The sequence below is a fragment of the Bos grunniens genome, chromosome 16 (assembly GCF_055505025.1).
Source record: "Bos grunniens cultivar Pamir isolate PY7600 chromosome 16, Bosgru_T2T1.0, whole genome shotgun sequence".
Taxonomy (NCBI): Eukaryota; Metazoa; Chordata; class Mammalia; order Artiodactyla; family Bovidae; genus Bos; species Bos grunniens.
The window spans coordinates 49,554,821-49,579,898 of NC_141180.1; the positions used below are offsets into that span (position 1 = coordinate 49,554,821).

General features: G+C 42.5%; 1 protein-coding gene and 1 long non-coding RNA gene across 21 annotated transcripts in view; one reads left to right on the forward strand and one right to left on the reverse strand.

Moving 5' to 3' along the window:
• LOC147356790 (uncharacterized) overlaps positions 1-5,190 on the forward strand; it is a 64,625-nt gene extending 59,435 nt beyond the window's left edge. Inside the window, exon 5 of the long non-coding RNA XR_015143525.1 lies at positions 4,205-5,190. This is a non-coding gene — a long non-coding RNA (uncharacterized LOC147356790). The remainder of the gene's footprint in view (positions 1-4,204) is intronic.
• Positions 1-25,078, reverse strand: part of SMYD3 (SET and MYND domain containing 3) — a 745,976-nt gene that overhangs the window by 26,604 nt on the left and 694,294 nt on the right. The window contains exon 11 of one of the 20 annotated variants that reach the window (XM_086344957.1): positions 2,797-2,995. The exons of 18 other annotated variants lie outside the window; for them this stretch is intronic. In XM_086344957.1, coding sequence (XP_086201083.1) covers positions 2,812-2,995 — 184 coding nt within the window. In that variant the 3' untranslated portion in view covers positions 2,797-2,811. Of the gene's footprint in view, positions 1-2,796; positions 2,996-6,074; positions 7,064-25,078 lie in introns of those variants that run through there. One more of the 20 variants, XM_086344968.1, reaches the window with a different exon arrangement.

Genomic DNA, 25,078 nt, shown 5'->3' on the forward strand with positions numbered 1-25,078 from the left:
AAGAATGACTGAGGGACTGGAGTCTGAATGAATCAAATGGCAGAAAGAATAGAATCTCAAGTAGGTGGTCCTTTGTTGCTATTTTTCCCTTTGTTGATTTCAAAGGAGAGACAGCTAGACTAAAGAGCTGAGCACAAGTTTTGGCAGTCTCAAAGGTATGGAGACACAGAATTTGGAGTTCAGGGCTCAGCAAAGGAGAGAAGGAGCACTAATAAACATCCTTGACTTTCATTTGTGACCCAGCACCCCCCTCAAAGGACTACAATCCAGGAATAGTGGTGGAGTAGCTTTACTTGTAATATGATGCATTTTTGTTGTTGTTAAAAAAGATCCTAACATTGGGATAAAAAACCAAAGAAAGAAAAGAATGTGTAGCAAAGAGAAGCCTGATGGGCCAGGAGAGGTTGGGAAGACCCTGGTTGAGTAGCCAGAAGCTGCCTCCTTAAGGAAAGGCTTATGATGTAGATAGAGTTAAATGTCCAATTTTGAACCTAAAAGTTTGAGTTTTAGCTTTCTTTTTGAAAAAAATGTACAGAGAAGACATTGCCTATACTTGTAACTTTCAACTAGGTGTGTTTAATTAGTTTAATTTAACCCTGGACTTGTGCACACATTTCCTCATCCCCTTGCCAGACCTGCTTCTGTGCTGCCCGGCCCACTGGCAGTATGGCTAACAGTGGGCAGTTGCCGTGGGCCAGCCAACACGACCGAATTCTACTGTGACTATAATTTAGTCATTAAGTCCTTGGGAAAAAATGGCAATGAGATTTTCACTAGAAAAGTTCCACTTGTCCTATATAAGGTCTATTTATTCACTTACATGGGCAACAAAACTCACCACTGAAGCTCTAGATGTATACTCTAAATCCCCTTAGGATCTGAATACACAGACCTCATATCACTCTGAGATCAGTTCCCAAGAAGAAGCTCTTGAGTAGAAATCTTGTTTTCATAAATTAGATTTTATTTGAACCTGTTCAGATTTATGAAAATTGTTCTGATGCTGTTTTACTGGTAATATGGCAAGTTTAGTAGCCATATTGATTATGTCACTGAAAACAATGTAAGGTGGCAGGTAGAATATTTTTAAAAGGAACAATGTGCTGGCAAGATAGTAAAGAAGCATCAGGCCAAAATCTAAATGAAGAGGTACCCTTGAGAAGTAAGGAGAATGGTGAGACCACTGCTCCACTGGTGTGCTGGGACCTCTGGCTTCATCTGCTTTGGGAGCTTGTGGGGCAGAAGAGCAAGCTCAGGGTCTACCCAGTGTGGAGGGGTCTAATAGGGGAGCCTCCCCTTTTGCCAATCATGAGAGGCAGATTACATTCAAAAGCGATGCAGTAAGGCTGACAGGGGAAGCCTGTAGAATGATACCTTCAATGTGCCTAGGAAAAGTGATTCCTAGACCAGTATTCTGTATCTTCAAAAATAACTTTCTCAAGAATCAAGATGGATAGGTGAAAGGTAAACTTCTGGAGGTGAGGAAAATGTTCTAGAATTGACTGTAGGGATGGTGGCATATCTTTGAATTAAAAAAAAAAAAAAAAACACTGACTTGTACCTTTAAATGGGTTGTATGGTGAGTGAATTGATTACAACTTAACAGAACTTTAACAAAAAGAATGAGACATTAGCACCCCACAAATGAAATAGCTATAAATCTATAACAGAATATATAGAAGATCTATACAAGAAAAACTGGAAAACTCTGATGAACAAAATCAGAATAAGTGGAAAGATATTCCACGTTCACTGATAGGGACAGTCAGTATTGTCAAAATGTCAGTTCTTCCTATTTTGATCTATAGATTCAGTGCAATCCCAAACAAAATTCTAGCAACTTACTTTGTGGCTGTCAGCAAACCCATTCTAAAGTTTTCATGGAGAGGCAAAAGATTCAGAATAGCTAGCACAATACTGAAACAGAACACAGTTGGAGGACTGACACTACCCAAATTCAAGACTTACCGTAAAAGCTACAGTAATCAAGACAGTGTGGTATTGTATTTGTGAAAGAAAAGACAAAATACTGCGTTGGTCAGTGAACTTTGTGACAACCCAGCAGATCAATGGAACAGAATAGAGAGCTCAGAAAGACCCACATAAACACAGTCAATTGATCTTTGACCAAAAAGCAAAGGCAATACAATGGAGCAAAGACAGTATTCTTTTTTACCCCCCTCAAGAAATGATTGCAGAACAACCGGCGATCCATATGCAAAAAAAAAAAAAAGACACGTATCTTAACACCCATCACAAAAAAGAACTCAAAACCAATCTTGGTTTGGTGGTGCCTTTTACTTACAACATCAAAGACACGATGAAAGTGAAGTGAAGTCGCTCAGTCGTGTCTGACTCTTTGCGACCCCGTGGACGGTAGCCTACCAGGCTCCTCCGTCCATGGGATTTTCCAGGCAAGAATACTGGAGTGGGTTGCCGTTCCCTTCTCCAGGGGATCTTCCCGACCCAGGGATCGAATCCAGGCCTCCCACATTGTAGGCAGACGCTTTTAACGTCTGAGCCACCAGGGAAGTCAAAGAAATAATTGATAAGCTGGACTTCATTAAAATAAAAAACTTCTGCTATGTAAAAGACAATGTCAAGAGAATGGGAAGATAAACCACAGATGGGAAGAAAATATTTGCAGAAGACACTTCTCATAAAAGCTTGTTATCCTAAATATACAAAGTACTCTGAAAACCCAATAATAAGCAAAAACTCCATTTAAAAAATGGGTCAAAAACCTGAACAGACATCTTACCAAAGAGGATACAAAGATGGCAAATAATGATTATGAAAATGTGCTCCATATTATATGTCATCAAGGAAATGCAAACTAAAATAACGAAGACATATCAGTACACATCTGTTGGAACAGCCACAACCCCGAACATGGGCAACATGAAGGGCTGGTGAGGAGGTAGAACAGCAGCTTTCACTCATCACTAGTGGGATGCAAAATGGTGCAGCCGCTTTGGAAGAGTTTGGCAGTTTCCTACAAAACAACACGTGCTAATCCAGTGTATCCAGTATCCAGGAATTGTGCTCCTTGGTATTTACCCAAAGGAGTTGAAACCATCTACACATGGACATTTATAGCAGCTTGTGCATGATCGTCCGAAGTTGGAAGCAACAGAAGTGTCCTTCAGTAGGTGAATGGATAAATAAACTATGTTATTGATACATCCAGACAATGGAATATTATCCAGTGCTAAAAAGAAATGACCTGTCAAGCTATGAAAAGATATGGAGGAATGAACCTTAGGTGTATAAACTGAGAAGCCAACAACCTGAAAGGGCTATATTCCAACTGTATGACATTCTGGAAAAGGCAAAACTATGGAGACAGTAAAAAGATCAGTGGTTCCCAGGAGTTCAGAGGTGAAGGAGGCATGGATAGGCAAGCACAGAGGTTTTTTCAGAGCAGTGAAATTACTCTATCTACCACCATAATGATGGAAAAATGTCATATACATTTTACGTATACATATATATACCTTTGTCCAAATACGTAAAATGTACACCACCAAGAGTGAACCCCAAGGTAAACGATGGGCTTTGGGTGGCTGTGATGTGTCATTATAGGTTTTTCAGTTGTCACAAGTGTCCCACTCTGATGAGGAATGTTGATAATGAGGCATGCATGTGTGGGATAGGGAGCATATGGAAAATCTCACTACATTCCACTCAATTTTGCTGTGAACCTAAAACTTAAAAAAAAAAACAAAAAACTAAGGTGTAATTTAAAAAAAAAGGAATGAGGTTGAAATGAAGTCGTTTTGGACAAAGAAAAACTGAATTTGTCACCACAGATCTTAACTAGAGGAATTTCTAAACCTATGTACTTCTGGTAGAAGGGAACTAAGTGAAGATGGGAAGTCAGAGGTTCAAGAAGGACTGAAAAGAATGCTTATATGGGCAAGTCTACAAATACTGACAGACAAAACAGTTTTAGGACGTTAAAAATACAGTAAAAGTAAAAAATATAATAAATACATCATATATGTCAGTAGGAAAGCAGGATTCAGGTACTTTAAAATCCTTCTATGTCCAGAAAGAACTTGGAGATATATATTTCTTTAAATAGTTCATTATAATTTATGTACTCTTTGATATATTTAATATATCAAATATTATATTTATGATATGTATTTAATAATTATTTAATAGTCTTAAATAACTGAATTAATGTTCTAATTTCTAGGTACAAAACCATTGTGTAAAGAACAATTAGATTAATTATAATTGGCATCTGGTCAATCGCCTGGAGAATCCCATGGACAGAAAAGCCTGGCAGGCCATACAGTCCATGGGGTCACGAGAGTCGGACACAACTTGGCAACTAAACCACCACTGCCCATCACTTCATGGCAAAGAGATGGGGAAGCAGTGCAAACAGTGGCAGATTTTATTTTCTTGGGCTCCAAAATGACTGCGGACTGTGACTGCAGCTGTGAAATTAAAAGACACTTGCCTCTTGGAAAAAAGGCTATGACAAACCTAGACAGCATACTAAAAAGCAGAGACATCACTTTGCTGACAAAGGTGCATATAGTCAAAGCTATGGGTTTTTCAGTAGTCATGTACATATGTGAGACGTGGACCATAAAGAAGGCTGAGTGCTGAAGAATTGATGCTTTCGAATTGGGGTGCTGGAGAAGACACTTGAGAGTCTCTTGGATGGCAAGGAGACCAAACTAGTCAATCCTAAAGGAAATCAGGCAAGGACTGCATATTCATTGCAAGGACTGATGCTGAAGCTCCAATGCTTTGGCCACCTGATGGGAAGAGCCAACTCATTGGAAAAGACCCTGATGCTGGGAAAGATTGAAGGCAAAAGGAGAAGGGGGCAACAGAGGATGAAGGAGTTGGATGGCATCACTGACTCATTAGGCACGAGTTTGAGCAAACTCCAGGAGATAGTGAAGGACAAGGAAGCCTGGCATGCTGCAGACCATTGGGTCACAAAGACGGACACAGCTACTGAACAATAATAATAATGAATTTAATGATCTCAAAATGTTGAGTATTAAATGAAGAAGGGAACATTGTGGCTTTTAAAATGTACATATACACCTTTCCTTTGTTTTGAAGGAAAAATCAGATTTATAAAAATGAACAACTAATAAAAAGTTGCACAATCTAGTTTTACATCTAAGATGAAATACAGCTTGCCATCAGTAAGGTTAACCAAGTTGTGTGTCTGTATCTGTAATACAGTGTGTTGATACCCAACAACACAGTGTTGTTGACATATATTCCAGAAGTGACATGTACTTTTACTGAAATCAGCTCATACAGATGTCAGGCACTCTTTAAGAGTGCCCTGAGCTCTTGAAGAAGTCTTAGGCTCCCAGAGCACAGGTGTTGGGAGGAGCTGGAATGTGTGCTGAGAAGCAGAGATGTTCTCTTTTTCAGTGATTTCCAAGAGAAAATATAGCCTGTTGGAGCCGAGCAAATGGCACTGCTAAGATGTAGAATCTATAAGACAATGAGTCAAAAGCAGGGGTCAGCCAACTATAGCCCGAAGGCCGTACCCCACCTGCAGCATGTTTTTGTAAACTGCTTTATTGGCATACATCCACACTTATTCATTTATATATTGTCTATGGCTACTTTCAGGCTAACTCAATAGAACTGAGTAGGTGACTGGACTGTATGACTTGCAAAGCCTAAATATTTACTGCCTGGTCCTTTACAGAAAGTTTGCAGACAGCTGGTTTATATAGTAAAGGAGTTTCTAGAAATAAGAGGCTGGAGAGAGGCTCGCATGCAAAAAAAAAAAAAACAAAAAACACTCTATAACAGATGACTATGAATATGTATTAGATATGTAACTATAGAGTTGTCTCTGTCACTAATAAGAATAATGATAATGATAGGAAATACAGTTAAGAGTCCTTGCTTCATATCAGGCACTGTTGAAGCACTTTATTCTAAAATAACCTTAGACAAGTAAACTTGGTAAAGATGATGGGATCCAAGAGTCTCCTCTGCAAAAAAGTATGAAGCGCAACAAAATTGCCAAAAGCCATCACTTCAGGGCATGATAAATTGACCAAAGGCAAAGAACAGATTGAAAAGTGTTTATTCTCAAAACAACAACAACAACAAAAATAGCTAGAACTTAGAGTAAGAAAAGCAGAAGGCTATAACCTGCTTGCCTGGATGAGCCACAGAATGACTGAGACAACCTCTCCATGTCACCTGGGTACCTGAGAAACTGGACATCCACAAGAAAATCTGGAGATAACTTGGGAGGTTGAGAACTGGCTACAACTTTGAATGCAACCTTCCCGCACATGGCAGAAGGTGGAAAGTGAAAGTGAAGTCGCTCAGTCGTGTCTGACTCTTTGCGACCCCATGGACTGTAGCCTACCAGGCTCCTCCGTCCATGGGATTCTCCAGGCAAGAGTACTGGAGTGGGTTGCCATTTTCTTCTCCAGGGGATCTTCCCGACCCAGGGAAAGAACCCAGGTCTCCTGCATTCCAGGCAGACGCTTTAACCGCTGAGCTACCAGGGAAGGAAGGAAGCCTTATAGGTTCAACGTGTTCGAGCAACACTTTTGCCCACGTCATTGGCTGGTCACTAAGCTGTGCAGCCAATAAATGGAGAAGCTGAGTTCAGAACCCAGCAACTGCTTCCTGAATCTGTTTTCTTTTCAGTCTGTATCTCTGCCTCACTAAATCTCCTCAGTCTAAGTTTTGCCTTAGATTAGCTCTGTGCACTTTGTTAACCTCTCATAGTACACCTAAAATATCTCCAGTTAATTTCAATAGCCCCTAGTACACAAATCTGATACCACTGAGCACAGGCATGCCAGCAGCCTGACATTACCTCTTGCCACCAGGTGCCTACAGGTGAAACCAAATTCATCACTTAACTGGAAAAAAAAATCACAAACTGTTGAAAAAATGCAAAACCAGTGAATCTGCCAACATGGTTCACACAGAGAACTGGGAATCCAACATCCAAAGAAATAGCAGGATACTGTTGCTACCAGCTGTGCTCCCATTTAAGATGCCATTTGTAGAAAATATTTATCACAGTCTTCCATTTTCTCTGCGCAAAATGAAAGAAAATTGAGAAATGCCAAATTACATTGTTTTAAAAAATCCTGCCATAGAGCATCTCCGCTCTTACAAGCTATTCTCTGAAGACATTATTGGTGTTCTACCAGGTTGATGGAGTAATATAATTTGCTAGCAGGAAGAAAGGCTGGCAAAGAGACCTATGTTCATTAGGGCAATATCTTTACAATGACTTATTCCATTTTCATTATTTTTCAAGATCACACATATCACAGGGAAGAACAGTTGACTTGCTATGTCCTGGATATTTCAGTATTTTTACAGTTGGAAATAGATTTTTTAACACTTCTGTAAATTACATCTATTCTGGCTAGAAAGCACTCTTATTATACTGCTGAGGAAAAGAACTCTCTGAACACCTATGTGGCTTCTGTTTACAGGCAGCTTCCCAGGATTCACTAGTGGTAAAGAACCTGCCTGCCAATACAGGAGACTGAGTCACAGGCTTAGTCCCTGGGTTGGGAAGATCCCCTGGAGGAGGGCATGGCAACCCACTCCAGTGTTCTTGCCTGGAGAATCCCATGGACAGAGGAATCTGGGGTCGCAAAGAGTCAGAGATGACTGAAGCAATTTAGCACACATGCACATCATTTTAGACTCAACAAGTTCCTGTGGGGCAGTCTTTTCCTTAAGCAGTTCATCAAGCCCATCAAGCTGGGGCTGGACCAGCTCTAGAACTGACATCAAAGTTTTGAAGTGCCATTTGTCTTCACTCGTTTCATATCTCCTCCTTTTTAAAACTCTTCCCTTCAGGTTGGGACTCACCAGTGGTCTTGTCAGTGGTGCCTCACATAAGCTGTCTTCCCCAAGAAAGAACCCACTTCACCCAATCAAAACTCCCAATCTTCCTTTCAAATAGTCTGATTTCATCAAGGTGTTAAAAAATTAAATCCTATTAAATTATATTTGTTAATGATTGATAATTTCAGAGAGCTGTTTGCATTCTGAAGAAGAAATTTTCATTAACCCAAAGGATTTCTAATGGATAAAATTCAGAACAATATAACCAGGTGATGCATTCTTATTAGTGAGAAGGAAAAGTATTTGGGGGCACAAGTACCTCTCAGGAATTTTTTTAAAACTCTGGTGAGTTGAGGTTCACAAGTGTGGTAGTTGAGCACTAGCCATGGGACAGCCTAGGTGAGCCGTGTGCTGGTCGCACCCTCAGCCTTGCTACTGAAATGTCCATTAGCTTGTTTTGTCCTGTGAGGTCATGAAAGATGCCGGGAAGGGCCTCAAACCACCTGACCAGACTCCACAACAGTGACTAGAAAGAGAGAACCCTTTAGGCCTTTTCTTCTACTTTCTAAACTGTTGGATTGAAAGACTTGTTACTATGAGGTCTGTCATCTGCCTTCCTCTCCTTCTACCAATCTTTCATGGCATTTGGCTGGCCAGATGATATTCTTGGTATGTGCTTTGCTTACAGTTGTTAGAATGAATAATAGACTGTTCAGAGTTAGAAGGAATCAGAGATCATCTACTTCAGCCCCTTGAATTTAAAGACAGTGTAAAACCCAGAAAAGTTGCTCAGAGTCCACTAACTTGTGCTAAGCCATGTAGCATTAGGGTGACACCACCCTAAAAGCAAAAAGCAAAGAGGAACTAAAGAGCCTCTTGATGATGAAGTTGAAAGAGGAAGGTGAAAAACCTGGCTTAAAACTCAACATTCAAAAAACTAAGATGGCATCCTGTCCCATCACTTTATGGCAAATAGATGGGGAAAAAATGGAAACAGTGACAGACTTTATTTTCTTGGGCTCCAAAATCACTGTGGATGGTGACTGCAGCCATGAAATTAAAAGATGCTTGCTCCTTGGAAGGAAAATTGTGACAAACCTAGACAGCATATTAAAAAGCAGAGACATCACTTTGCTGACCAAGGTCTGTATAGTCAAAGCTATGGTTTTTCCAGTAGTCATGTGTGGATTTGAAGGGTTGACCACAAAGAAGGCTGTGCACTGAAGAATTGATGTTTTCAAACTGTCATACTGGAGAAGACTCTTGAGAGTCCCTTGGACAGCAAGGAGATCAAACCAGTCAATCCTAAAGGAAATCAACCCTGAATATTCATTGGAAGGACTGATGCTGACACTGAAGCTCCAGTACTTTGGCCATCCGATGTGAAGAGTGGATTCATTGGAAAAGACCCTGATGCTGGGAAAGATTGAGGGCAGTAGGAGAGGGGAGCGACAGAGGATGAGATGGTTGGATGGCATCATTGACTCAATGGACATGAATTTGAGCAAACTCCGGGAGATGGTGAAAGGGAGTCAGAAAGAGTCAGACTTGACTGAGCAACTGAGCAAAAACAACAATGTGGCATGATAATCTGCCACTGGTTAGTGACCTTTTAGGGAAGCCTGGCGTGCTACAGTCCATGGGGTTGCAAAGAGTTGGACGTGACTGAGCAACTGAGGTAAACTGAGAGATAAATGTCACCATTACCATTTAGCTATAAATGGAAAGTTGTTGAACAGAGCGGGTGAGGGCATTCCAAACCAAACAGAGAGCAAGAATGGCACCAGAATCCAATGAAATTTAGCATAGACCTGGGATTATTAGTAGTTTGCAACTTTGCAGTCTATGGGCAAGGAAGGATTCCAAGACAAAAATAAATTTTAGGCCAGTGAAAGAACTCAACAAAGTCAACCTTTGACCACTGAATTCAATGGACAGAGAACATGTGACTAGGGTGATACAAACAGGGAATGACCCCGGATCTTTTATTGAGAGCCCAAATCCTTTAATGGCTATGGAATATTATTTACATTTGAGTAGAATTGTGTGGCCTGTGTTTTGGAAATTTCCTTCCAAAACTTAAATACTGGTGCCAGACAGGTAAGGTCTAAAGTAAAAAGACTTTCATAAGCTTCCCATCATACCTACTTCCACCATTGTCCAATTTTATTCAACACTAATAGCTGATTTCTCTTAGCCTCTCTCAAAATGTTGCTGGCACAAGGACTATATCAATTGGCTAATGGATTTCCCTGCTCAGGCATTTGAACTTTCTAGTTGAAAAGCAAAAACTCCTCACATATTCTTGATCAAAGAAAAATCCCCATCATTGATATGACATACACCCTGGGAGAGAGAAACCAGGAGAACCCATTTATCTGATCGGTCTTTTGTTAATTCATTCATTTACTTATTCATTCAATCACTATTTACTGAGCACCCGTTATATGCCAGGCATTATGGAGATACGGCTTCCCTGGTGGCTCAGATGGTAAAGCGTTTGCCTGCAATGTGGGAGACTCAGGTTCGATCCCTGGGTCAGGAAGATCCTCTGGATAAGGAAATGGCAACCCACTCCAGTACCCTTGCCTGGAATCTCCCATGGATGGAGGAGCTTGGTATGCTACAGTCCATGGGGTCACAAAGAGTTGGACATGACTGAGCGACTTCACTTTCCTTTTTCCTTTTCATGGAGATAAAGAGGAAATAAAGCAGATAATGGTTCTTCTCTTCATGATGCTTACATCACTGGGGATGGGCCAGACATGGTGAAGTACTGACAAGTCTGGTGAGTACCAGGTAAGCTTCTGTAGGGGTCTGTAGCAGGGGCTTCCCTGATGGCTTAGTGACCAAGAAGCCGCCTGCTGGTGTAGATGTGGGTTCGATCCCTGGGTCTGGAAGATCCCCTGAAGAAGGAAATGGCAACCCACTCCAGTATTCTTGCCTGGAGAATTCCATGGACAGAGGAGCCTGGCAGGCTACAGTCCATGGGGTCGCAAAAGAGTTGGACACGACTGGGTGACTAAACAACAACAAATAGCAGGAAAAGTGAAGTCGCTCAGTCGTGTCCGACTCTTTGCGACCCCATGGACTGCAGCCTACGAGGCTCCTCCGTCCATGAGATTTTCCAGGCAATAGTCCTGGAGTGGGCTGCCATTTCCTTCTCCAGGGGATCTTCCCAACCCAGGGATCGAACCCGGGTCTCCAGCATTGTAGACAGATGCTTTACCGTCTGAGCCACCCGGGAAGCTCAGTTATCAGGAGACCTACTCTAAACTGGAAGGTCAGGAAAAACCTTCTGAGAACAGGAAACAGTTGGGGTCTGATCGATGAGTCAAAATGAGACTGATGAATATTCTGGGCAGAAGGAACGGTAAGTACAAAGGTTATTGGGCACAAGACAACACTTGTATTCAAAAAACTGATGAAAAGTCAATGTTCTGAGTATGGAATGCAGGTGACACAGATCATATTGATTTGCAGAGAGAAAGAGAGAGCACGTTACGGTACCTGCTGTATCAGCTTAGTCAACCCCAGTGGCTCATGAGGCCACATGAGCCTGCCCTCACCCACCCACTCATGTGTCACGTCCAAGCCAGAGGGAGTGCCTATAGTCAGTACAGCAAAGCTCGGACAAGGCAGGACCAGAGGCTCCAGAGCAATGGTACCTTTCACACCCAGCTACAAACAAGGCCAGCCAGCACCCAATAAATGTGAAGGCTTTAAAAAGAGGGAGGCACAAGCACAATTACAGACAGAGTGGCAGCCAAATTTTGGAAGCAGGAATTGCCACAGACAAGCCATGATGGGTGGTGAATGCGCTTACAATGTGGTACTCTGGCACCACTGCTTGAGTCATTTCCACTGAAACAGCGAACTTTAAGAAAACCATTTGAGCATCTTTATGGATCAACCAAAAATTGAAACATAGCAACAGGGCTGAATTTGAATCCAAGACTCTATGACTCTCTGTTCTGTTTAACCATCAGACCTCATTATTTTCCACTATGGAATGAAGAATTTTTTGCCTAAATCACTGTACATGTGTACTGCATCCCTACTAAGTTGCTTCAGTCATGTCTGACTCTTTGCGACCCTATGGACTGTAGCCCGCCAGGCTTCCCTGACCACGGGATTCTCCAGGCAAGAACACTGGAGTGGATTGCCATGCCCTCCTCCAGGGGATCTTCTCAAGCCAGGGATGGAACCCATGGCTCTTACAGCTCCTGCAACTGGTAGGTGGGTTCTTTACCATTGGCGCCACCTAGGAAGCCCCAATTCACTGTATATTCCTGAGTAAATCTTATTTTTCAGTTGAAAAAGTACTGGATCTACCTCAAAAGCCCAGGAAGTAGAAAGACGAGTGATACAGATGAATCCATTCTGTAATTAGACATATATTTGGTGTTTGTCATTAAGAAAAGATGCACAGGAGACAGGAAGAAAGGAGGCAGCTGCAGTGAGCTACTCAGCTCAGCTCTCTTTAGAGAGCTGTGTCATTACAAAGGGATGTCCCTATCAGACAAGCAGTTCCTCCCCAGCATCTAAGATTTCAGTCATTTTCTCAAACTGGCTTTTTTTGGCTCATTCCCAAGGGACCTCTTTATGAAACTGTTTTGGGCATTTTGCAGGGAATGAAATCAGCTGGGTAAAAGACAACTTATTTCACCTAGGCGAAGAGGTCTGGCAAGCACAGCAAGAACCTTTCCAGATCCCTCTTGGGCACCAAAGTACTTCTTGCAACACTAGTTAATGCAAGGGATCAGTTTATCCCACTGACTCCGTGACCCTGCAAGATGGCATATGGAAACGGCAGGAGTCCCAGCGTGGGGCACTGCGACACGCGTCTCTGTCGCTAACCAAGGTTTATGTGCTCACAGTCTGTGTTTTTCTTGAGTAGGGATGTGGAGCAGGGCTCAGCCAGATGGATTATCATTTTCTATAGTTAATGAGTTTATCTGTCTCTTAGGAAAGAAATGCAGAGAAAGAAGGGTGAGGGGAGGGAGGGAAACAACGTGTCCATACTCATATGAGCATCGGTGGACATTTGTCCTGTAGAAATTCAATTCATTAAACAGAAATGCTCGTCTTTTTAGCCTCCAGCCAGGTTGCGTCTGATACCCAGAAGGTCACATGTGTTTGGAAGCCAGTGAAGAAGTGACACTGAGCAGCTTCTGCAGGTCAGGCAGGCTCCTCCCCTCCCCCAACACTCCCCTCTTGCTTTTTTCCCCAGAATCACTGCCTGACTCTCTCTTCTCTGAGCCACTCCCTCCTCCCATCAGTAGCTCTTTTCTCATTTTTCCTGATTAGCTTTCATTGTCAGGCCCAATGACACACAACCACCTGATTAGATTTTTTAAAACATTCTAATCTGAAAACAAGTCTATGTGTCTGTGTTAGTGGCACATGTAAATTTCTTCCCCAAAAGGCTGCTCTGAGGAGTTCTGTTCATGTCACTGTTCTTGGCTTTTTCTCAAATATGGATCAAAGACTGCTGTGTGCCTAGGGGCTTTACATCTCTCCCTCCCCTCCACCCCCACCTTCCTCACCCCCCACCCCCACCCTGCAGCTTCCTTCAGTCCTGGAATATTTACTGAGTATTGAGAAGTAGTCAAGCACTCTTCTAGGCGCTGGGTACTGTTCTACAAAAGCATTACTTCAGTTAATCCTTACAGTATTATGAGTTTAACATTAATATTCCCATTCTATATGAGAAAACTGTATCTCATAGAAGTTGAATAATTATCCTAAATCACATAACTACTGTAGTGCAAAACTGGTCTACCTCTACCAGTTAATCTTTTTACAGTGCTGTAAGCTATGGATCACAGCCTTGTTGTGGTGAAGGAGCTTTGACACCGTGAACCATGCCGTGCAGGGCCACCCAAGATGGACGAGTCAGAGTGGAGAGTTCTGACAAAATGTGGTCCATTGGAGGAGGGAATGGCAAACTCCTACAGTATTCTTGCCGTGAGAACCCCATGAACAGTACAAAAAGGCAAAAACATAAGATCCGAAAGACGAGTACCCCAGGTCAGAAGGTGCTACTGGGGAAGATCAAAGGGCAACTACTAACAGCTCTAGAGAGAATGAAGCCGCTGAGCCAAATCAGAAACGATGTGGATCGTTGTGGATGTGTCTGGTGGTGAAAATAATGTCCACTGCTGTAAAGAACAATATTGCATAGGAATCTGTGGTGTTAAGTCCATGAATCAAGATAAATCGGATGTGGTCAAGCAGGAGATGGTGAGAGTGAACATCAATATCTTAGGAATCAGTGAACTAAAATGGATGGAATGGGTGAATTTAATTCAGATGACCATTATATCTACTACTACTATGGGCAAGAATCCCTTAGAAGAAATGTGAGTAGCCCTCAGAGTCGACAGAAGACTCCGAAATGCAGTACCTGGTTGCAATCTCAAAAAAACCCAGAATGGACTCCATTTGTTTTCAAGGCAAAACAGTCAACATCACAGTAATCCAAGTCTGTGCCCAAACCACTCATGCCAGAGAAGCTGAAGTTGACCAGGTCTACGAAGACCTGCAAGATCTTCTAGAATTAACACCAAAAAAGATGTCCTTTTCATCATAAGGGATTGGAATGCAAAAGCAGGAAAGCAAGAGCGACCTGGAGTAACAGGCAAGTTTGGACTTGGAGTACAAAATGAAGCAAGGCAAAGGCTAACAGAATTTTGTCAGGAGGATACACTGGTCATAGCAAAACATCCTTTTCCAACAACTCAAGAGACAACTCTATACATGGACATCACCAAATGGTCAATACTGAAATCAGATTGCTTATATTCTTTGCACTCAAAGATGGAGAAGCTTTATACAGTCAGCAAAAACAAGACCTGGAGTTGATTGTGACTCATATCATCAGCTCCTTACTGTAAAATTTAAGCTTAAATTGAAGAAAGTAGGGAAAACCACTAGGCCATTCAGGTATGACCTGAATCAAATCCCTTATTATTATACAATGGAAGTGACATATAGATTCAAGGAATTAGATCTGATAGAGTGCCTGAGGAACTGTGGATGGAGGTTTGTAACACTGTATAGGAGACAGTGACCAAAACCATCCCCAAGAAAAACAAATGCAGTAAGGCAAAATGTTTGTCTGAGGAGGACTTACAAATAGCTGAGAGAAGAAGAGAAGTGAAAGTCAAATGAGAAAAGGAAAGATATATCCATCTAAATGCAGAGTTCCAAAGAACAGCAAGGAGAGATAAGAAAGCCTTCTTAAGTGAACAGTGCAAAGAAACAGAGGAAAAGAATGTGAAAGACTAGAGGTCTCTTCAAGAAAATCAGAGACACCAAGGGAACATTTCATGCAAAGACAGGCAAAATAAAGGAGAGAAATGGTGTGGACCGAACAGAAGCACAATATATTGCATATCTGGAAAACTCAGCAGTGGCCACAGGACTGGAAACGGTCAGCTTTCATTGCAGTCCTGAAGAGGGGCAAGGCCAAAGAATATTCAAACTGCCGTATAACTTTGCTCATTTCACATGCTAGTAAAGTAACGTTCAAAATCCTTCAAGCTAGGCTTCAACAGTACATGAACCACAAACTTCCAGATGTACAAGCTGGATTAGAAAAGGCAGAGGGACCAGATGATCTGGTTCCAGATTTGCCAACATCTGTTGGATCATAGGAAAAACCAAGTGAATTCCAGAAAAACATCTACTTCTGCTTCACTGACTACACTAAAGCCTTTTCTGGATCATAAGACAGTGGAAACTTCTTAAAGAGATGGGAATAGCAGACCACCTTACCTGCCTCCTCAGAAACCTGTATGCAGGTCAAGAAGCAGCAGTTAGAACCAGACATGGAACAATGAACTGGTTCAAAATTGAGAAAGGAGAACGTCAAAACTGTATATTGTCACCCTGCTTATTTAACTTCTGTGCATAGTACATCATGCAAAATGCTGGACTGGATGAAGCACAAGCTGGTTTAAATACTGCTCGGAGAAATAGCAATAACCTCAGATATGCAGATAACACCGCCCTAATGGCAGAAAGTGAAAAGGAACTAAAGAGTCTTTTGATGAAAGTGAAAGAGAGTGAAAAGCTGGCTTAAAACTCAGCATTCAAAAAATGAAGATCATAGAATCCGTCCCATCATTTCATGGCAAATAGGTGGGGAAACAATGGAAACAGTGACAGACTTTATTTTCTTGGGCTCCAAAATCACTGCAGATGGTGACTGCAGCCATGAAATTAAAAGACGCTTGCTCCTTGGAAGAAAAGCTATAGGAAACCTAGATAGTGCATTAAAAAGCAGAGATATCATTTTGCCAACCAAGGTCCCATCTAGTCAAAGCTATGGTTTTTCCAGTAATCATGCATAGACGTGAGAATTGGGCCATAAAGAAGGCTGAGCGCCTAAGAATTGATGCTTTTGAATTGTGATGCTGGTGAAGACTCTTGACAGTCCCTTGAATAGCATGATGATCAAACCAGTCAATCCCAAAAGGAAATCAACCCTGAATATTCACTGGAAAAGACCCTGATGCTGGGAAAGATTGAGGGCAGGAGGAAAAGGGGGTGACAGAGGATGAGATGGTTGGATGCATCATTGACTCAATGGACATGAGTTGGAGCAAACTCCCGGGAGATACTGAAGGACAGGGAAGCCTGGTTTGCTGCAGTCCATGGGTTCACAAAGAATTAGACATGACTGAGGCACTGAACAACAACAACATGATAAGCAAAGATTCTGTTGTTTCAACATTTTCTAAAAAGAATATATAATAAGTTTATTAGGACTAATTGGGCTGATTAAACAACTTATTTAATAAAAATTTTAAATTTTGGATTCTATTAGTAAGACAGATTGATTTTTTGTTTTATATAAGTGTGTACAATAACAGAGTGTTGGCTACTAGAATCTTGCCAGATAGAGACTCTGCCAGGGCCTGCTTTAATAAATAGTGAGGAATTGTCCATGATTAGCAGTGTTTATTTGGGATAGCATGCTTAAAGGCAGTATTAATGAGTATGTCCCCTATAATTTCCTACATATTCATCATTTGCTTTTTAGAAAACATTTTTTTTTCTTCTATAGATACTGGAAATGTGAAGATCAGCCCAAGTCTTCTCTAAACTACCATACATTCAAAACCCATGAGGCCAAATCAATGGGATTTGATGTGCACAAAACTCTTGTATATTTTGATTTGAATTTGGAAGGAAACGCAGTGTAGTCACTGCATGTTCAGGCAGCTCTTTTTTCTAAATTTATTTTTTATTGAAGGATAACTGCTTTACAGAATTTTGTTTTCTGTCAAACCTCAACATGAATCAGCCATAGGTATACATATAACCCCTCCCTTTTGAAACTCCCTCTCATCTCCCTCCACATCCCACCCCTCTAGGTTGTTACAGAGCCCCTGTTTGAGATTCCTGAGCCCATACAGCAAATTCCCGTTGGCTATCTATTCTACATATGGTAGTATAAGTTTCCATGTTACTCTTTCCATACATCTCACCCTCTCCTCCCCTCTCCCCAAGCCCATAAGTCTATTCTCTATGTCTGTTTCTCCACTGCTGCCCTGTAAATAAATTCTTCAGTACCATTTTTCTAGATTCTGTATATGTGCGTTAGAATACGATATTTATCTTTCTCTTTCTGACTCATTTCACACTGTATAATAGATTCTAGGTTCATCCACCTCATCAGAACAGACTCAAATGCATTCCATTTTATGGCTGAGTAATATTCCATTGTGTGTATGTACCACAATTTCTTTATCCACTCATCTGTCAATGGACATCTAGGTTGCGTCCATGTTCTAGCTATTGTAAATAGTGCTGCAATGAACAATGGGACACGTGTGTCTTTTTCAGGTTTGGTTTCCTCAGGGTATATGCCTAGGACTGGGATTGCTGGGTCATACAGTGGTTTTATTCCTAGTTTTTTAAGGAATCTCCACACAGTCTTCCATAGTGGCTGTATCAATTTACATTCCCACCAACAGCACAAGAGGGTTCCCTTTTCTCCACACCCTCTCCAGCATTTATTGTTTGTAGACTTTTTGGTGATGGTCATTCTGACCAGTGTGAGGTGATATCTCATTGTGGTTTTGATTTGTGTTTCTCTAATAATGAGCGATGTTGAGCATCTTTTCATGTTTTTTTTTTTTTTAATTGAAGGATAATTGATTTACAGAATTGTGTTGGTTTCTGCCAAACATCAACATGAATCAGCCATAGGTATACATATGTCCCCTCCCTCTTGAACCTCCCTCCTGCCTCCCTCCCCATTCTAACCATCTAGTTTGTTACAGAGTCCCAGTTCGAGTTTCCCGAGTCATACAGCAAATTCCCACTGGTGCTGATGAAATTATTTTCAGGGCAGCAACGGAGACACAGACATAGAGAACAGATTTATGGAGGTGGGGGAGGAAGGAGAGGGTGGGATGTATGCAGAGAGTAACAGGCAGCTCTTTTACTACAACTTGATCACTGCCCTAGTCTCTCAATTCCAGTCAGGCAGCAAATAGCTGGTAAAGTGAGGAGTCTCAGTGTTTCTTTCTCCTTTCTGTCTCTCTCTCTATGGAAGGCATCACTGTTCTGATTAGTCTGTCAAAAATGAAAGGCCATGTGAAATGGTACCTCATAGTGGTTTTGATTTGCATTTCTCTGATAATGAGTGATGTTGAGCATCTTTTCATGTGTTTGTTAGCCATCTGTATGTCTTCTTTGGAGAAATGTCTATTTAGTTCTTTGGCCCATTTTTTGATTGGGTCATTTATTTTTCTGGAGTTGAGCTGTAGGAGTTGCTTGTATATTTTTGAGATTAGTTGTTCATCGCAGCACTGTTTATAATAGCCAGGACATGGAAGCAACCTAGATGTCCATCAGATAAATGGATAAGAAAGCTGTGGTACATATACACAATGGAGTATTACTCAGCCATTAAAAAGAATACATTTTAATTAGTTCTAATGAGGTGGATGAAACTGGAGCCTATTATACAGAGTGAAGTAAGCCAGAAGGAAAAACACCAATACAGTATACTAACGCATATATATGGAATTTAGAAAGATGGTAACAATAACCCTGTGTACAAGACAGCAAAAGAGACACTGATGTATAGAACAGTCTTATGGACTCTGTGGGAGAGGGAGAGGGTGGGAAGATTTGGGAGAATGGCATTGAAACATGTAAAATATCATGTATGAAACGAGATGCCAGTCCAGGTTTGATGCACGATACTGGATGCTTGGGGCTAGTGCACTGGGACGACCCAGAGGGATGGTATGGGGAGGGAGGAGGGAGGAGGGTTCAGGATGGGGAACACATGTATACCTGTGGTGGATTCATTTTGATATTTGGCAAAACTAATACAATTATGTAAAGTTTAAAAATAAAATAAAATTAAAAAAATAATAAAATGCAAACAAAGAAAAAAAATTCAAAAAGCAAAAAAAAAAAAAAAAAAAATGAAAGGCCATGATGAAAGTGCAAAGCCCCTAAGAAATCATGATGAATCTGAAAGGAGACATATCTATACTGGCTAGTACACTCAGGAGCCAGATGATGGAGGAAATTGCTTCTTTGTTAGCATGAGTGAAAGTTTTCAAAATAGTCAGTACAAGGAACTCTCTATTCAAGTACCAGATTGCTGGACACAGAATATGAGGGGATCTGGTGTATGTTTTCTTTTAAACAGGGCCTTCCTTCACTTGAAGGAAAGCTGCTAATGTCAGTACAGGAAATGGGCAACTCTGAAGAGATTTCAGGTCTGCTGCAAATGCCCACTACTGGCAGCTTTTCAAAACCATGTCAAGGTGTGTCTCCTCATTTGCTTCTGGTTTCCAAAAGAAAGCTGGACCCAGAGATTGTTGATGCGCATTACTACCTGTGTATTCTAGGGAACTCCATTTCAAAAGCTGTAAGACTTCTCACGATATGAATTCAAGGATGCTCAGTAGGTGACATGAGCAGCTTGGGGCACAGGAGACAGATTAAAGATTAGGCATAAATGTCCAGTGTTACCCTATGTGAATGAATCACAGTCCAGAAAATAGAAACAATCTTGAAAACTTTTTGGAAATTATCCTATCTTTAAAAATATATACAATTCTTAGCTATTACTGGCTACTTCAAATTCCAGGAAGTCACATGTGAGATTTCTCACACCCAGTTGTTGCCCTTGAGCATGGCAGCCCCAGCCGCCCTACCCCACCGCCTGGCCCAGGCCTTTATGTCCCTGAGTAGAGGTGGTGCCAGGCTTGGCTTCAGTCCCTCAGGCCCTCACAGAGGATGCAGTTTCCAGTGCAAGCCAGAGGGGCCCCACCTGCAGAGAACTACAGTCTGAGAAGACTTCTGAATGAGGAGCCCTGTCTATTTAGCACTTGCGCTTGCGCGCACCCATGCACGCGCGCACCCATGCACGCGCGCACACCTTGTGCCTTCTCCATGCTGAAGTGTCACCAGCTTCTCAGCCTGTCTACTCCAGAGCAAGCAAGCGAGGGACAAGTATCAAGGGTCTTAGGCTCCCTGTTTTCTCCAGGCGGGGCTTGTCCCGTATGAGGCTGAACAAGAGCCGGGGGCAGGCATCCTTAGCTCTACCATGGCTGTGCTCCCTGTATCTCCTGCCTTTCTGGCTCTGGATTAGTACTCCAAGCTGCACTCCTCACCCTCGCTGTTCGAGTCTCTTCAGATCACCATCCTGCCTTTGCTCCCTATTTTCTTCTCCCACTTCTGTCTTTCATTTCCCCCCAAGAACGCATCATCAGCCCCTCAGCCCTGTTGTTCTTTCGCTCCCTCTGCTTCCACCGTCTCTCTCTGAGGACAAACATCCTTGTGACTTTTCCACAACCCTTGTGCCCATGCCCCTCCCACTCCCTAAACTCCGCACTCTGCGGAACCGCCGCAGCCCTTCCAGGCCAGAGGCCCTGCCTCTCCTCTTAACCAGAGGCCTTCAGGAAGCAGGGCTGCATGCGAAAGCGCCCCCTGCAGGTCAGGTGCAGTGCGACCGGTCGAGGGGAGCATCCAACCACACAGACGCCCAGGAGCGCAGCAGCAAGGAGCTCACGGTGCACAGGGCGGGGCCAGCTACCGCTCCGCAGGAACGTCCACCACATCCTGCCTCATCCAAATGCCAGGTTCTACATATTCTGCTTCTTACACCCAGACCCAACCTGTTCAGGACCCCAAAACTAGTTTCTGTGAGGGATCTGCAAGCAGTTCATCCCCCAGAATCACCGGGTAGTGTGGTCATAGTCGGGGAGGCACCTACCTTCCACTCCATAAGTCCCTCTCCTCTCCTTTCCGGTGAAACGACAACTTTTGGGGCATGAGTGCATGGAGTCTGGGGTATTTATGACGAGAGGTAGATTTAGTTGCTCTGAAGCAGACTAAATGATGAGTGAGTTTATGCAAATGAGCATTTCAGGCTTGGTTGGAAAGCGTAAATAACGTTAATCACGGGGGTGAACTGCGCAGGCACATCACTCTTCCTGCATGCCCGCGGCAGCGCTGACAGAGGAGGCAGCCATCCTGCCCTGGAGTAGGTTCTCTGTGCTGTCTGCTCATGGGTTGCTGAGCCAGGAGAGGATTCTCCTGGCAACCCCAGCCACGGGCTGTGCATGCCCAACTGCCCACGGCAGGTTGCAGCTCAGGAATTCACACCAACTGCGCGAGCAGCTGGCATCACCTCCAGACACCCTGTGGGGGCCTCTGCATTTAATAACAGAAACTTGAAACCACGACCAAGGTAGCAAAGCAGCCAGCCTGAGGCATGTGCCCATTTCGCCAGCCTCCTTCAGGGCCATTCATCCTGCCGGATCCTTCACATCCTCCTCCGCCCCCTAGCACACTAGCCTTTGTGCAAATTCTTGAGTCTGTCATCCCTCCTGCCTCAGGACCTGTGTGCCAGCTTTTCTCTGAGACTGGCTCAGCCCCTCGCTAGTTCATATCACTCTCTGAGAGAAGTGTTCTCTTTCTAATGCCACTCCTCTTCACCCCAGACCATGCCAGGTCCTTCCATCTTAAGCTCTCACAACAGTGTATCTTCCCTTCATAGCTCTAACACAGTGCTTAACGACATGCTGTATTTTTAGAATCCTGTCATTAAGGTACGGGACTTCCCAGGTGGTGTGGTGCTAAAGAACCTGCCTGCCAATGCAGGAGATGCTGGTTCAGTCCCTAGGTTAGGAAGGTCCCCTGGAGGAGGAAGTGACAACCCACTCCAGTATTCTTGCCTGGAAAAGTCCATGGACAGAGGAGCCTCATGGGCTACAAGTCCATGGGTTTGCAAAGAGTTGGATACGACTAAGCACTCACATTAAGGTATGCCTCTCACACCAGGGTATGAGCTGCCTGGTGGCAGGATTCCTATATGCTTTTTAAAAAAATATTGTATCTAATAGTGCTTGGTAAGTGGGAGATAATAAATAGTTAAATTTTTAAGAAGTTGATGAATGAATGGCAGAGAATGGTGCGACAGAGAGCCCTAGCGTGCCTGTGTAAACAAGCAGCGAGGGAGCTGTTGCAGGGCACGCTAGGTCACTTCAGTCATGTCCAACTCTTTGCAACCCTATGGATTGTAGCCCGCTAGGCTCCTCTGTCCAAAATTCTCCAGGCAAGAATACTGGAGTGGGTTGTCATTTCTTTCTCCAGAGGCTGTTTCTGACCCTGGCGTCAAACCTGCGTCTCTTACATCTCCTGCACTGGCAGACGGTTTCTTTACCACTGTCGCCACCTGGGAAGCCCTGATACTGGCTGAAAAAAAAGAAACCTATTAGAACCAAATATGGAGCAACAGACTGGTTCAAAGTTGGGAAAGGAGTACATCAAGGCTGTATATTGTCACCCTGCTTATTTAACTTCTGTGCAGGATACATCATGCAAAATGCGGGGCTGGATGAATCACACGCTGGAATTAGGATTGCTGGGAGAAATATCAATAACCTCAGATATGCAGATGACACCATCCTAATGGCAGAAAGAGAAGAGGAACTACAGAGTCTTGATGAAGCTGAAAGAGGAGAGTGAAAAAGCTAGCGTAAAACTCAACATTCAAAAAATGAAGATCATGGCAATTGGTCCCACACTTCATGGCAAATAGATGGGGAAAGAATGGAAACAGTGACAGATGTTATTTTCTTGGGCTCCAAAATCACTGTGGACTATGACTGCAACCATAAAATTAAAAGAGGCCTGCTCCTTGGAAGAAAAGCTATGACCTATCTAGACAGCATATTAAAAAGCAGAGACGTTACTTTGCTAACAAAGGTCTGTGTAACCAAAGCTATGGTTTTTTCAGTAGTTGTGTACTGATGTCAGAGCTGGACAGTAAAAAAGGCTGAGCGCTGAAGAACTGATGCCTTCAAACTGTGATGCTAGAGAAGACTCTTAAGAGACCCTTGGACTGCATGGAGATCAAACCAATCAGTCCTAAAGGAAATCAACCCTGAATACTCATTGGGAGGGCTGATGCTTAAGCTGAAGCACCAGTACTTTGGCCACCTGATGGGAAGAGTGGATTCACTGGAAAAGACCTTGATGCTGGGAAAGATTGAGGGCAGGAAGAGAAGGGGGCAACAGAGGATGAGATGGTTGGATGGCATCATTGACTCAATGGGCATGAGTTTGAGCAAATTCTGGGAGATAGTAAAGGATAAGGAAGCCTAACGTGTTGCAGTCCATGGGGTTGCAAAGAGTCTGACACAACTGAGCGACTGAACAACAACAAATGGATAACAATGGATGAAAATCTTTTCTTAAAGACTACATTTTATATAAAAGCATAAGGAAAGACTAGGACTTTTTTTTTTTTTTTGCAATTAATAATAAGGATCCTAAAATAAGCAGTAGCCAACCCAGCATCACCTACAGGAGACTGAGAGGTGCTCAGGGGCAGGTGCCCAGGACCTGGAAAAAGGGTGCGGTGTGGCTGATGAAAGACACTCTTTCCTTGGACACCATGGCTGAAGATTAGCACTACCTTTCTGATGGGGAAGAAACAGAAACTGTCAGAGCGGGGCCCATTTGTGGTTAGTTGCACATAACTATGAATTTTACGTAGTTCTCATTACAGAGCATGGGACTTAGTGATTCTCAACAGCTTCTTTCTTCATCACATAAAATCCTGAGTTGACGAAGCCCGCTAGATATTATGATGTTGGGGTGCCAGAATGCACTGAGTCCAATTTGGCTTTTAAAGTCAAGTGTCTGATGGACAAACCAAATAAACAGCCCCACTTAGAGAATTCGATCTTAAATAAGTTTATTTTTTGTCTGGGTGTGCTACATATTATACCAGAACCAATCACAAGTGTTTAAAATAGCTAAACTTTAAAAGATGTGTTTGATGCTTTTATACGTAAAAGCATTTTCAAAAACAATAATAATGTCAATAAACAGAGTATCAGATGTGACAAGGTAGATCACTAAGTGGCTGAAAAACTATTCCCAGAGGATGTTGATTAACATCTCCCTCCGGCCTGGAGGGCACTGGAAATAGGCCATCCCTGGCCTGGATTTAGTCAATGTCTGTAGCCATGATCTGGATAAAGATATTTAAGACATGTTTATGAAACCTGCAGCTGCTACAAGTCCAGAGAAGGGATAATAGCTCTATAATCTTGGCCATGTTACTTAATCCACTGGACTCTCCATTTCCTCATCTATAAAATGGGGATAACGCTTCTGATCTCAGAGGGTTACTGTGAAGAATTAACGAGCTAAAAGTACATCAAGTGAGCCAATAAGGCTAGTTATCCTCCTTCTTGTGCAGAGGAGTGGAATCAGGATTTTTTTGAAAGTCTCAAGTTTGAAAGGCTGAAACTTATCAAAATAAAAGGGGAATCCTGCATTTACTTTTCAAAAAGAAAAAAATGACTTCGGGGAAGGAGCCACACAAATACAGTGGCACAAGAAAACGAGTGAGTGGCAAACAAACAAAAACAGAACATCAAAAAGCGAACTTGGAATAATGTCATCAAATCATGTTCTTCCAAAAGATAATGTCATTTACAGAGTCTTGATTAAGTCTTTGCTACACCAGTCCATTAAAGGAAGGCTGTCTGTTGTACAATTCAGTCCAGTGATTCCCAGGGACCTGAATTCAGGAATGTTATAAACACTGCTGTGAACATATTCCACTGTGTTTTATTTTATAATCATTTGATTTATTGAAAATAATTTGAGTTACTTTCAGAGTACACCTGCATATACGCAAAAAATTACTGAAAACTCACAGAATGGGAGAAATCTGACCCGA